This window comes from Rhinolophus hipposideros (genome assembly GCF_964194185.1).
Source record: "Rhinolophus hipposideros genome assembly, chromosome: 20".
In the NCBI taxonomy this organism is placed as follows: Eukaryota; Metazoa; Chordata; class Mammalia; order Chiroptera; family Rhinolophidae; genus Rhinolophus; species Rhinolophus hipposideros.
The window spans coordinates 51,780,052-51,792,645 of NC_138066.1; the positions used below are offsets into that span (position 1 = coordinate 51,780,052).

Consider the following 12,594-nt stretch of genomic DNA (forward strand, 5'->3'; position numbering starts at 1 on the left):
TCTGGATCTGGTGTGCCAGGATCCAGTGTGCCGAAATGGCCAGAAGAGCAGCCACGCGGAGTAGCTGGGGCCCCACGGCGAGGGAGGGATCACCCAGGATTCAGAGCACCCAGGTCTGTGGAGCAGCTCTGAATAGACAGATGACCCTTAAACTACACTGGGTGGGTCGGGGATCTGGAAGGTTAAGGAGATATGCTCCCCAAAGCAGTACCACAGGAAGTCGGATAACAGGACACCAACTTCCACTCCCTACCTGAGAGGCGCCCCCCAGCGTTAGCTCAGGGGTCTGCATGTGGAGCAGAGTGGGGCTCTCAAGTTCAACTGAGGGTAGAATCACCTGGACTAGAAGTCAGCCTTGAAAAGGAAGACCGACACATGCTATGACACGGATGGGCCTGAGGACGATACGCTGAGTGACAGAAGCTGACACAGGGCCACCTACGTGTGATCCCCATTGATAATGAAGTGTCCAGGACAGGCAAATCCACAGAGACAGATAGCAGACAGGTGGTTGCCAGGGGCTGGGGAGGGGGAGTGGGGAGCGACTGCAAATGAATATGGGACACATTTTGGAACTAGATAGAGGTGGTGGTTGCACAACATAGTGAATGCACCGAATTCCGCTGAATTAGGCCATTTAAAATGGTTACTGCGTCAGCAAATTTTTGTTATGTGTATTTCACCACAATTAAAACAAAACAAACCAAGTGATTTCGCTCCTCCAGGGTCCCGGTCTGTCTGAGGCCATTAGAAGCTCTAGGAAGTGTTCTCAGCCGCACCACATCATTGGGGGGCATGTAGCACCATCTCTGGCCTCTAGCCCCTGGATGCCAGTAGTAGTGCCCCCGCCCTCAGTTGTGACAAAATATCTGCTGACATTGCCACACATGCCCTGGGGGCAGAATTGGCTGGGTGCGCACCACTGCTCCACAACTGTTGGAATTTCCTGGCCATCAGGATTGTGTAAAAGGTCCCCTGGAGGATGGGGGGTCTTACTGGGCTGCCGGAGTGGAGAACCAACCACCGAGGAACAGAGAGAAAGAGGAGGGGCCAGGACTGAACTTTCTGGGCAATCCCATAAAACGAGTATTACTGTCCTATCTTACAAACAAGGAAACAGAGGCTCCTAGAAGCTCAGGGGCTTGCCCAGGCTCACACCAAGCAGGTCCCCCAACCCCCAAATCCAAGCTCCTTATGCAATCAGGCTGCTAACTAAAGCTGAGCAGGCCAGGCCCTGATTCTGGTTCTACCACTAAGACCTCAGCCACAAGCACTATGCCAGGCCTGCCACCTGTCCAGGGAAGAGTGAAGACAAGAGCTCGGACACCTTTCCCTCCACCTGGGCCCTGGGGGTGCTGGACACCTGCCCCTCTAGCTGTACTCTGGGGGTGCAGCACACACACAGGTATCACTGAGCTGGCAATGTGGCACCACCAGGGGGTGCTCTAAGCCCCACCCGCAGGACCCCAGCAGGGGCTTGAATTTCATTCCCGGCCTGGTTCTGGTTCCCTGGCTGGAAACATCACACAGCTCAGCGAGCCTCATCGGCACCTGGAGTCCTGGGTCACAGCTGACTGCCCCCTTTATGTGCGCTCTCTGGTACTCGAAACAGATGCTATCATTTCACCCTTGGGCTTTAATAGACCATGTCTTACTGAGGGGACATATCAGAAAGACTCCATCTCAAATTCCTTCCTGCTGAGGCCAGCACAGCGCCCCTTGTCCCTATACCCTGTTCCCTTGCTCCCGGGCTTACATGGGTCCCGAGTGACCTTATGTTCTCCAGGCCTGGTGTAGAACCAGCTGGGTTCAAATCCCTCTCAGCTAGTGTACTAGCTGGGTAACTTCTGGCAAGTTCCTTAACCTCTCTGAGCCTTAATCTCCCCTTCTATACACAGGGGGTGATATTAGGACCTCCCTCACAGGGTTTGGGGTGGCTGTGAGCATAAAAATAAGTAACCCATGGTCACACCTGGTGCCCACACAGTGCTCGAACCATCTATGCTTGGCACGTGCCAGGCTCACTAACGTCAATGCTTACGCCATTGTCACTGCTGTTTGCCTAGAAATCTAATGAGAGTGATGACCATAGCCAGAGCACAGGGAGGAGTGCAGAGGCCAGAGGTGGCCCATCCTGCACTGGCCCTGGCTGCTCTGTCCACGAGCCTTGTGCTCGTCCACCTCTGTGAGACCCCGAGGACCCCAAGGATGCGGTGTGGCGGCAATGCCAACCAACCCCCATCAGGCCCACTGCAGGCACAGTCCTCTCGGGTGTCCTCAGCACTCAGCCAGCAGAGCTGGGGACACACGTGGCTGCTCCCCATCATGCCCAGCAGAGAGCCCAGGATCTGAATCAGGGACTCACCCACTCTCGCTCTCCAGGAACACGGAGCCGCTGTCCACCAGGGCGGCACTGATGGGAGACAGGCAGAAGGGTGAGGAGAAGGCGTCCGAGTCCGAGTCAAAGGAGCTGTCCCTGCTCACGCCGCCGGCCGACAGCTCCAGGGAGCCCTCCTCCTCACCGGCCTCGGGCCGCGGCTCCCGCCCCTCCTCCGTCCCATCCTGCGAGCTGACGGTGGACAAGATCCCAGAGTCGCTGTGGGCGGGCTGTGAGGCCGGGAGGGGGCCGTTCATCCCCAGGCCCTGGGGCAGTTTCTCCCTGTCCTCGGGCGAGGGGCTGACACGTACGGCGTCCTGGAGGCTCTGGGCCACCACCAGGATGTCCTCATCTCTGGGGATCAGGGTGGGCCTTGGCTCCGTGGGGGAGGGCTGGAGGGGGCCCCCTGAGCTCTGGGCTCGCCGGCCCCGCGGGCGGGGGGCCTTGCGCACGGGGGAGCTCTCGGGGGTGATGTAACGCAGTGCCTCCTCGTCCTGCCTCTGGATGCGAGAGTTGGGGACCCACGCGAGGATGAGCGTGGCCCCCAGTAGCTCGTCCTTCTCCATGTACAAGCACAGGTACCCTGTGAGGGGCAGAGCACGGCGCTTAGGGAGGGCCTCGCATGCAGAGCCGTGGGCCGGCTTCTCGCAGAGACCACACCCGGGCGAGTAAAATCGTGGGGCTCTGCAGACTAGTGGGGCTTCACACACAGCCTGGCCCTAAGCAAAACACACCCAAGGACACAGTCAAGCTTGGGATGAATGAAAGCTGTGGGCATTCGCTAAGCCACACACTTAGCAGATCCAGGGGGCACCGGGCCCCCCAGCAATGGCCTGTCATGGGCTTTTCCTAGCATGGGAGCCCTCTTCTCTTTCCCAGCCCCACTCTATTCGTCCACTGTCTGGTGGCCCCAGAGTTTTCCTGTCTGCGGTCAGCCTCTCCGTCTGGGCAAGCCCAGGACCTGGGCTCACAGCACTGGTACAGGAATGCAGGCTGCAGACTTTATACTATTTCACGAGAAGAACAGATCCAAGACGAGTGGCTGGTGTTGGGCCTTTTCCAGTTGGCCTCAGCCCTCGTAGCATTTCTTCTATAATGCAGCTTTTTAGAAAAAGGGGTCACCTTTCAATGTCACACACTGAACTGCTGAAAAGGACAAAGGGTGGTTTCTCCAAGGCAGAGGAGTGGGTGGGCTCTCTGGGCTCCTGAAGGCTCAGTTGGGGGGATGGTGGCATTTCCTACTAAAGCAGCTGCCATTCCAGACGTCCTGATTCCTGGGCCTATCGCACCAGGTCCCCAGGCCTACTGGTCTCTGTCCTGAAAAGCCCCCTTGGGCAGCAGCTGGGCACCTTACATCCCTCAGGGCTCTGGTCCCACCCCAAATCTCTTAGCATAGCTCCTGTTTCCAAAAGAGGGGGAAACTCAGGGGCTATCAGCCAGTTGTGCCCAAGGGTGACAGGTAACGGCTGGTGAGGTCACATGGCTTTGGGACCAGGAAGAGAGCAGAGATCTCTGGCCCCTCTCTCCCTCGCTTTCCATCACAACAGGACTGCACCACGGAGCTCTCCTCAGGCCACCACGGCTCTTTTGTTTTATACCCAGAAAACGTAACACCCTTAGACCCCGGCCCAGAACCCCTCGCCCCCCAGATCCACAGAATTGGCCGTTTGGTTAGGTGTGCACTGGGTCCAGGAGAAGGCACATGGGGAAGTGAGGCAGGAGCCTTCCATAGCTGGGGCTTTGTAATTAGAGAGGCCAGTGAGGTCACCTCCGGCCCGGGACCCCAGTCTTTCCTCTCCCAGGCCTGGAACCCTAGTTCCCCCTCAGGCCCCTGACCCCAGGCCCCGCCTTCCAGGCCCCTGACCCCAGGCCCCCACCTCCAGGCCCCTGACCCAGGCCTGCCCCTCCCCAGCCTGACCCCAGTCCCCCCCTCCAGGCCCCTGACCCCAGTCCCCTGACCCCAGGCCCCGCCCTCCAGGCTCACCTGGGTGGTGCTCCCCCAGCCCTTGCAGCCCCTCTGGAGGGTGCACGCAGACATTGTTCTTGGAGTAGATGATCTCTCCATCCAGGACAGAGGGGGGCCCACTGCCCCCACCCGTGTTGAGGGTCAGGAGGTCTGAGGCTTTGGAGGAGGCCCGCCGAAGGAGGCGGCCCAGAGACATCGCTGGGGGAGTGTTCCCATCCTCTGAGCACTGCGGCCCAGGCGGGGCTCGTCCACACCTGCCTGGGGGAGGAGCAGAGAGGACATACATGCCTGAGGCCCAACGTCACGTTCTTGGCCGGGTGTCTCGGGGCCGTGTCTTGCCTTCCACCCATGTGCTTAAAACGGACGCTGGTTACGACCAAACAGGTCCTGTGAGCACAAGGCCACACGGCGGGCAAGCTGGGTCCTTAGCTGAGGCGACATTTGGGGCCAATCTGCCTGACTGGTAGGGGACTGTCCTGTGCACTGTAGAATATTATCCAGCATCCCAGGTTTCCACCCACTACATGCCACTAACATCACCTCCCTCCCAGGTTGCATATGACATCCAAGTTACAAAACTTAAATAAAAAGAAAACCACACACATCAAAAATACACGACGTTGTTTCCAATTAATCATCCGCAAAAGCTCTATCCCTATTCTAACGATGATTCCAGTGTCTGGAATATTTTTAAAATTCAAGAATTCGTCAAGAATTACGAGGTCAGTTAACGAGCCAGACAACAACACGAACCTCTTTTCTAGACCAGCGCGGCCCTGAAGACTCGCAAGGCCACCCACGCAATTTCCAATATCCTACTAGCCACGTTTTTAAAAAGTAAAAAGAAGTGAGGGGAATGAATTATATTTTTGCTTAGCCCATTTGCTCCCAAAGAGTGCCATTTCGGCATGTAATCAGTATGACAAAAAAATCATTGATGAGCGGGCTGTTTTACATTCTTTAAGTCTCCCAAATCTGATGTATATTTGGCGCTTAAGCACATCTCAGTTCCGAGCAGCCAGTCCCAGGTGCTCAGTGGCCCACCGTGGCTGGTGGCCTGGGGTGGGCAGGGTGGGGTCAGGCAGTGGGGGCCCCACCTCTTCTAGAGTCTCAGATGGTATTACTCTCTTTAATTGCCATGCCCGCCAGGCTGGGCTGCAAACTCAGCTGATTCCCCAAACCAAAGCATCTTTATGTGAAGACAGTTTGCCACCATTGAGGATAATCCAAAGAACATGCTGGAAGTTTCAAAGGGGACTCCAAAATACAAGTTTTCGCAATATGGCATTTCCCCAGGTGTCATCGGCTGGGAGGGTCACTGCAACTCTGTAAGTTACATCCCAGAAAAGAAGTGCAGTTTTGCAAATGAGGAAACAGGCTCAGGGCAGCCGGCATCACTGAGTGAGCAGAAGAGCCTGGAACAGGAGACCTTTGTCCTCCTTGCAGAGTCCTGGCCCTACCCCCACCCAGATGGTTCGGGGGAGACAGAACCTTTGGGTAAGTCAGGGCATGTCTGTTAAACATTAGCCAAGTACAGACTCTCTTCAGACAATTCTCATCTATTTTCTACATGTATTTGTTCATTTGTGGGCCTATTTCATCCAATTGAAACCTGGTTCCCAACTTCTGGTCTCTGTCAAACTAAAAGTGAACAATCCTTGACCTAGTTTTTAAAGCTTTTTTTAAAAAATATTACGAAATGTGCTCCGAAGTATTAAAAAAGACCATGTCCCTGAAATCACACAGTCTGAAAATATTTCTGCATTTTCCACTATCTTCTGTGCTTTTCTTTAAAAACAAAAAACAAACAAAAAAACAAAACAAGAAAACCCAGTCACTGGGATTATGTCATACGTGCTTTCAGTCATCTCACAAATATATTTTCCCACGTGGTAAGAGTTGAAGTGTCTCTCTTTCCCCCGCCCTTCATATGTTGGAGTCCTAACCTCCCAGACCTCAGAAAGGGACCTTATTTGGAGATAGGTCTTTACAGAGATCATCAAGTTCAAATTAGGTCACAGGTAGGCCCTCATCCAATGTGAATGACTAGTGTCCTTTAAAACGAGGAGATTTGGACACAAGACACCTATCCACAAATATATGAACATGGCTGTCGATAAGCCAAAGAGAGGGGCCTGAACAGACCCCCCTCCCCTCACAGCCTCAGAAGGAACCAACCTGCTGCCTCCTTGATCTCAGACATACGGACTCCAGAACTTGGAGACAGTAATTTCTGTTGTTGGAGCTGCCCAGTCTGTAGTGCTTTGTTATAGCAATCACAGAAAACTAATACACCTGTTATACACAAATTAAAAAATTCAAAATATCAACCCTCCCCTTCATAGGCATAGCTGTGTGTATATATTACATGGACGCCTCATTCTTCAACCAGCCACCATCACCTGATATTTGGTTTCCCCAGAGTGGTTATTTAAATAATAAACTGCATTTTTATACACAAATCTCTATCTGTAGCCTCACTATTTCCATAGGATAATTTCTGGGATTCCTGGCTATTTCCTTGGGAGGAGAACCTGGAGCCCTGATACACGGCACCCAGTGGAATTCCGAAAGGCACCAGCGTTATCAAAGGTTTGAAACTTTGCCAACTTGGCCATTGGAAAATGGTTTTCTGATGAGCGGTTCACTTGAACAGGTTGTCACGTGTTTATTAGACATTTGTGTTCATCCTGTGAATTGTCTGGTGGTGGGCGTTGTCCCTTTTTCTACTGGAGTTATTTACTGGTGTTCTTACCAATATATAAGAACGCTTTATATAAAAAATACCTTAATTCTTTGCTATAGTTGCTGTAGGTGCTTTTCCTAATTTGTTGTTTGCCTTTTAACTGTATTATTTATTTGAAGTAAGGAAGTCTTAAACTTCTGTGCAGTCAAATTGATGATAACTTTTCCCTAGTGATTTTTTTTTTTTAATTGCTTTTATACTTTATATCATCCTTCCCAACCCAAAGGTCTGGTCATCGTTAGCTTCTATTTTCTTCCACTTATGATTTCAATTTTCAATATACTACTTTCAATATTTCAAAAATCCTAATTCAAAGCGTACGTTTACCTGAAAAGGCCGTCCCTGTTAACTAAAGTATCAGCCAGCTCACCAAGTGACTGTTTTATGTTACTTTTATTGTGTACCTAGTTCTTTGTCTGGTATAGAAATGGGGACATCAATTGTAGCTTAATAAAGCCAGAGGCTTGTTATAAAAAACTTTAGGGAAATTTAAAAAAAGAGGGGGCCCTTAGTTGTGACCCAGAGACCTATACAGCCTGGACCAAACTCTGGGCTACAACCTCTCAGCTTCTCCCACATTGCACACGTGACGGACACATGTGCTGACCCAAGGGCTCACACTATCCACATGCTCGGATGAGAACAACGCCTGTTACAGACATGTTTCAGCGGGAACTAGGAGGTGAGGTCGATTTAACCTCTTCCCCCCCTCACGCCCCTCCCCTCCCCGACACACACACTGAAAGCACCACCTGGGCAGGAGCCCTCCAGGTATGCTCTGCTCACTGATGGATGACAAGGTGACTGTCCCCAGCCAGCCGCTGTCCTCCTCAGGACCCAGCGGTTCCAGGGGACCCACCAGCCACAGCCTCCTCATCAGGACCAAAGCTGAGAGCACCCTTCCTGCGCGTGGCCCTGACCCCTGCAGACATTTTCCCCTTGAATCTCCCTTCCTGTCTAATTTTGCTGCTGTTTAAACAGATAGCTCGTTGCTATTTACAACACAAGGCCCACCGTCCAGGGGACTCACACCCTGGGTCCTACCAGGGCTTCCTCACCTCCGTCCAGGCCAGAGCGACAACTGCCTCTCACGCGTTTTACACCTGGGGCCACTGCCACCAAGTTCCCAGCTCAGACTGCGGGATCCCCTCGGCCGCGCTCCCCTTGGTGGTCACTCGGGTTACACTGTGAGCACCCCTCCCACCGCCCCCAGCCCCACAATCACAGCTTCATGTCCTATGACTGCCGCCCACCACGGTGGGGACGGCTGGGGGACACGGGGGTCGGCACAGAGCTGGGTTCACCACCCACTCGGCTCCTACAGCCCCAGTGGCACCATCTTAACGTGGAAGTTCTATCCTCCAGCTGGTCAATATAAACCTGAGTTTACCCCCCACCCTGTCAGAAGAGAGGGAAGGAAGAGAGTTTTAAAGGGCACAGCTGTGGCCAGGCCACCTGGTGAGTATGGAGCCCTTACTCCCACAGCTCAGGGCAGTGCCCCATGGAGGCTGGGGTGTGGGGTGGGGCGGCTACGAGAGGCTGGTCCGAGGCCTGTGACAGCCCACACCCAGTTAGCCAGAAGCAGGAACTCAGAAGCCAAATCCCTGGACTTCTGACCAGCAGGTCTGGGAGGAGGTCGCCCAGGTGACTGTCCACAGGTAAGATGAGGAACCATCCACCCACTGCTCCCCCCCCCCAGAGGAAGGCAGGTTGGGTCAGGGGCTCTGACAGGAGGCAGACCACCCCCTGCCTGTCAGGTTGGGCTGCTATCAGTGCCAATTCATGTCACACCAGTGGCTGCCCAGGTGCACCCATATTGCCCCCACTTTGTCACCAGTCGGATGTTAAACAGGATTGAAGGGCAGCTATTGGGTGGATGTAGGACAACAGAAAGCCTATCTCTGTCCAGCAGCCCAGGGCTCAGCAGTCACTGGGTTAACAGACGTGGCTCGGGCACACCTGTCACCCGAGCAGCGGCAAGCGTGTGGTCCTGCGTGTCCCGGGACGTGGACTTGAAGGAATGGCCTGGAAACGCTGGCAGAGATGCCTGGGGGACAGCCCGGCCTCTGGTTCCCCGCTGGTCTGGTGCTGGTCTAATCAAGGGCTGGTGCAGGCAGCTCTCTGCGTCCCCTCCCGTCCATTGAACCAGGGACCGGCGGTAGGTGAGGTGAACCGTGTCTCGCGGTTCCTTCCTTACACGTAAGGAGCACAGTATCTAGCTCTCCTCAAGGTCCCAAAGCCATCCAACCAGAACCCTGTCTTGGGCAGTGGCAGTCCCCTCGGTGTCACCGTTTAAGTCACCCTCCTGGATTTCTAAGGTCCAGGCCTTTCTGGCCCCTGACCACCAGCTTCCGGAATTGTTGCCAGCTTGCTGGCCGCTGCCTGCTGGAGGGGAAGTTGTGGCCGGAGCAGAGCACAGGCCTGGGCCTCCGACTGGCCTCAGCTTTGGGAGGAGAGGAAGGAGGCCCAGAGGCTGGGGGAGGGAAGTGGGGAGACAGGGAGGGCCTGCTCCCGGCACCGCACTGCCCTTTCCAATGCGGATCTATTGCCTACAACAGCAGGGTGCCTTTCCCAGCCCCTCTGCTGGCACACCCGCTTCGACAGTTTGCTGAGAGGAGAAAGGTCCTGGCCTCCATCCCCTGACCTGCCATCTGGCTGGTCTGCAGGCTCCCCGGGCACCCTCAGCACACAGCCCCCTTCCCTGGACCCTGAGGTGGAGAATGCACACAGACGGCTAAGTTACCCCTGGGAACCTCTGTGGGATCACCAGACTGTCAGCGGGGTGGGGACGGGCAGACACAGGGAGAGTCCTGGGGCCAGGGGGCCGTGCGTAGCCTTCAGTACAGTTATGGGGTCCACATGGGGCACTGGACTCCCCCACGGCTGGTCTGCACCTCCACATGCAGAAGGGGGAGCTGGAAGGTTCCTGGGAGCCCAGTGTCTGGGCCCAGAGCTCTGCAGGGGAGCGTGCCAGGCCACCCTCCAAGGTGGGTGTCAAGGTGGGGTGCATACAGGTCCAGGAGCAGGCCAATGTCATGACACCGGGCGGCTGCTTCTGGGGGCCACGGAACAGAGGGGAGCCTGTGGGGGGAAGCAGCTAATAACCGAGGGCTGCCAGGAGCTGTGAGGGCAGGGCCGTGCACAGGGAAACTCGGAGCCCAAGTGAGGAGCAGGCCCAGGTGACGGGTGACGAGGATGAAAGGCTTCTGGGGTGGACAGGGATGGACGGGGGAGGCGGCACAAGGATGGGGACACACGCATGCGCTTCACGTCAGACCGGTTAACATGTCCTGCACCTTTCCCCACAAGAAGTACCAATTACAATGGCAGTGGAACCTGGAGGGGGTGAGTGGACACTGGACTTTCTGCTATTTTTTTGGTAAACCTAAAACTGCTCTAAAAAAATAAGATCCATTAGTTAAAGAAAAAAGAGTGTTGAGACCCGGAAGCTTGCACCCGAAGAGGCCAGGCCAAGGGAGGAATTGTGAGGATGGATGGGAGGAAGCATGCAGGGGGCTGCAGGCTGGGCGAGGGAGACAGGGCTACAAGAGGGCTTGGGTTCCCCGTGGAGGGCCGGCTGCCAGGGGCTACGCCGGGGCCTGGCAAAGACTACAACCCGAGGGGAGCTCTTCCTAGTGTCCTTGAATCCACACGACACACAACCGTGAGTGGTTCTTGCTCTCCATGTGCAGAGCAGTTTATGACTTTAAGAGCCTGGAGTTGGCGAGAACAAAGACAACCACCCTTTGGGGCGACCAGAAAGCTGTCCTCCAGGTACAGAACTTGGGGGCACCCTGGCTCCCTCTCACGGGTCTGGGGTCTTTCTGTGGGCAACGCAACTCATTCTACTCATAACACAAAGAGAGTTGGGGGTAGGGCACATCTTGCACAGTCTTTAAATGTCACCAACAGAGATCCTAAGACACAAGATCTGCTAACACTCGAAAAGGAGCTGAGAGAAGCCTGTAGCCAGGAAGAGCTATCTCACTTTTTCCATCTCCAGGAAGGACTTAATTGAAATCAAAATAACAGCCCGAGATGCTCAAAGCACTTTGTACAATATAACGAATCCTCTCCCAAAGCCTGAGAGATGAAGGTGGAGAGAGAAGCAGCTCACAGTAGATCCCTGACAACGATAAAAAAAAACCAACACCTCATTCTCCTCAAATGCATTCACTTAATATTTTTATTTTAAAATGGTTATGTCTGTGTTGACTTTAGATTATAAGCTCTGGAATCCAAGACATCTCTGAAAGTTTCCTTTACCATGGGCCTACGAGAAGGCCATCTTCAATCAAGTTCCAAACGCCTTGTTTTTGTTGATGGAAAGGCTAACAATGCCAGCCTGGCAGCTGGCACGAGGAATACAGAGCTGGAGCGAGGCCAGGCTCTGGCATGTACATCAGCTTGTGTGCACAGAAACAAACAAATGAACAAACACACAGGTATGGTTTAAAAAGGTGTCATGTAAAACTGCCGGTGCTGGTTCGTAACCGTCTGATCACAGTAGGATTGCAAGTTGCATTTTGTGCTGCTCTACGGCAACTGTGACAGCTCAGTGGGGCCAGGTTTTTGCAAAATAGGCTATTGTGTCATTTGAAAGGAAGGAGCAACTTGGCCTCCTCTCAGAAAAAACACACAGGCTCATAAAACAAAAAACTCTGCAGAAACTCCCCAATTAGGGAGTCATTCTTTCCCATTAACCTGCCACTCTCGGAATTAGAACACCTTTGAGAAGCATGGATTCTTGGTCGTTGCAGGTAAGTGAAGCTGGTTGTGGAGGTAGCTGGAGTCTGCTTCCAAGAGAGGGGTTTTGAGGTAGTTGGAGTATGGGGAACTGCCTGGGGAGGAAAGATGCCAGGAACCGCAGAAGCCCCGAGGGGCAAAGGGAGGACAGTGAAGCTGGGAAGGGGCAGCAGATTCCTTGTTTCACAGCCCTGCTCAGAACAGGCCCTGCCATTGGGTTGAAGCCAGTGGACAGCGGTGGGCCTGCTGTTAGCCACACATGTCCCCACCACCCTCCAGCCGCCCCATGGCCACTGCCACTTGGCCCAGAGCCGTCTTTTGTAACTCAGCATGGCAGTGGTGGGCTGCGGGCTCTCCTCTAGCTAATACCTACAGGCTGAAGTTCAGACATCTATCACCCAAAATCTGTTCCCCAAGATTTGGTGATTTGTACCTGAGAAAAGAGAGTCCTAGATAGCAAGAGACAAAGTCACTAAAATGCCAGAAATGAACAAAACACGGAGTATGAAATGGCACCCTAAAGAAAAGACTGTCTCACTGCCTTCAGAAAGCACTTCGTTCCATGTACAATGGTTTCCTATGGCCGCTGTAACAAGTGACCAAGAACTTAGCGACTTGAAACAACACAAATGTATCATCTCCCGATTCTGGAGGTCAAAAGTCGGACCAGGTCTCCTAGCTGAAGTCAAGGTGGCGGCAGGCTGGTTCCTTCTGGGGTCTCCAAGGGAAAAGCTGCTTTCCTGCCCTTTCCGGTTTCTA

At 54.0% G+C, this 12,594-nt stretch overlaps 1 protein-coding gene across 5 annotated transcripts in view; it reads right to left on the reverse strand.

Annotated features, from left to right (window-relative positions):
* The window catches only part of TBC1D16 (TBC1 domain family member 16), a 70,633-nt gene that overhangs the window by 52,771 nt on the left and 5,268 nt on the right, over nt 1-12,594 (reverse strand). For 2 of the 5 annotated variants that reach the window (XM_081029086.1, XM_081029084.1), the window contains exons 2-3: nt 4,362-4,601; nt 2,366-2,960 (exon numbers count right to left, since the gene is read on the reverse strand). The exons of 2 other annotated variants lie outside the window; for them this stretch is intronic. In XM_081029086.1, coding sequence (XP_080885212.1) covers nt 2,366-2,960; nt 4,362-4,539 — 773 coding nt within the window. In that variant the 5' untranslated portion in view covers nt 4,540-4,601. The remainder of the gene's footprint in view (nt 1-2,365; nt 2,961-4,361; nt 4,602-12,594) is intronic. One more of the 5 variants, XM_081029085.1, reaches the window with a different exon arrangement.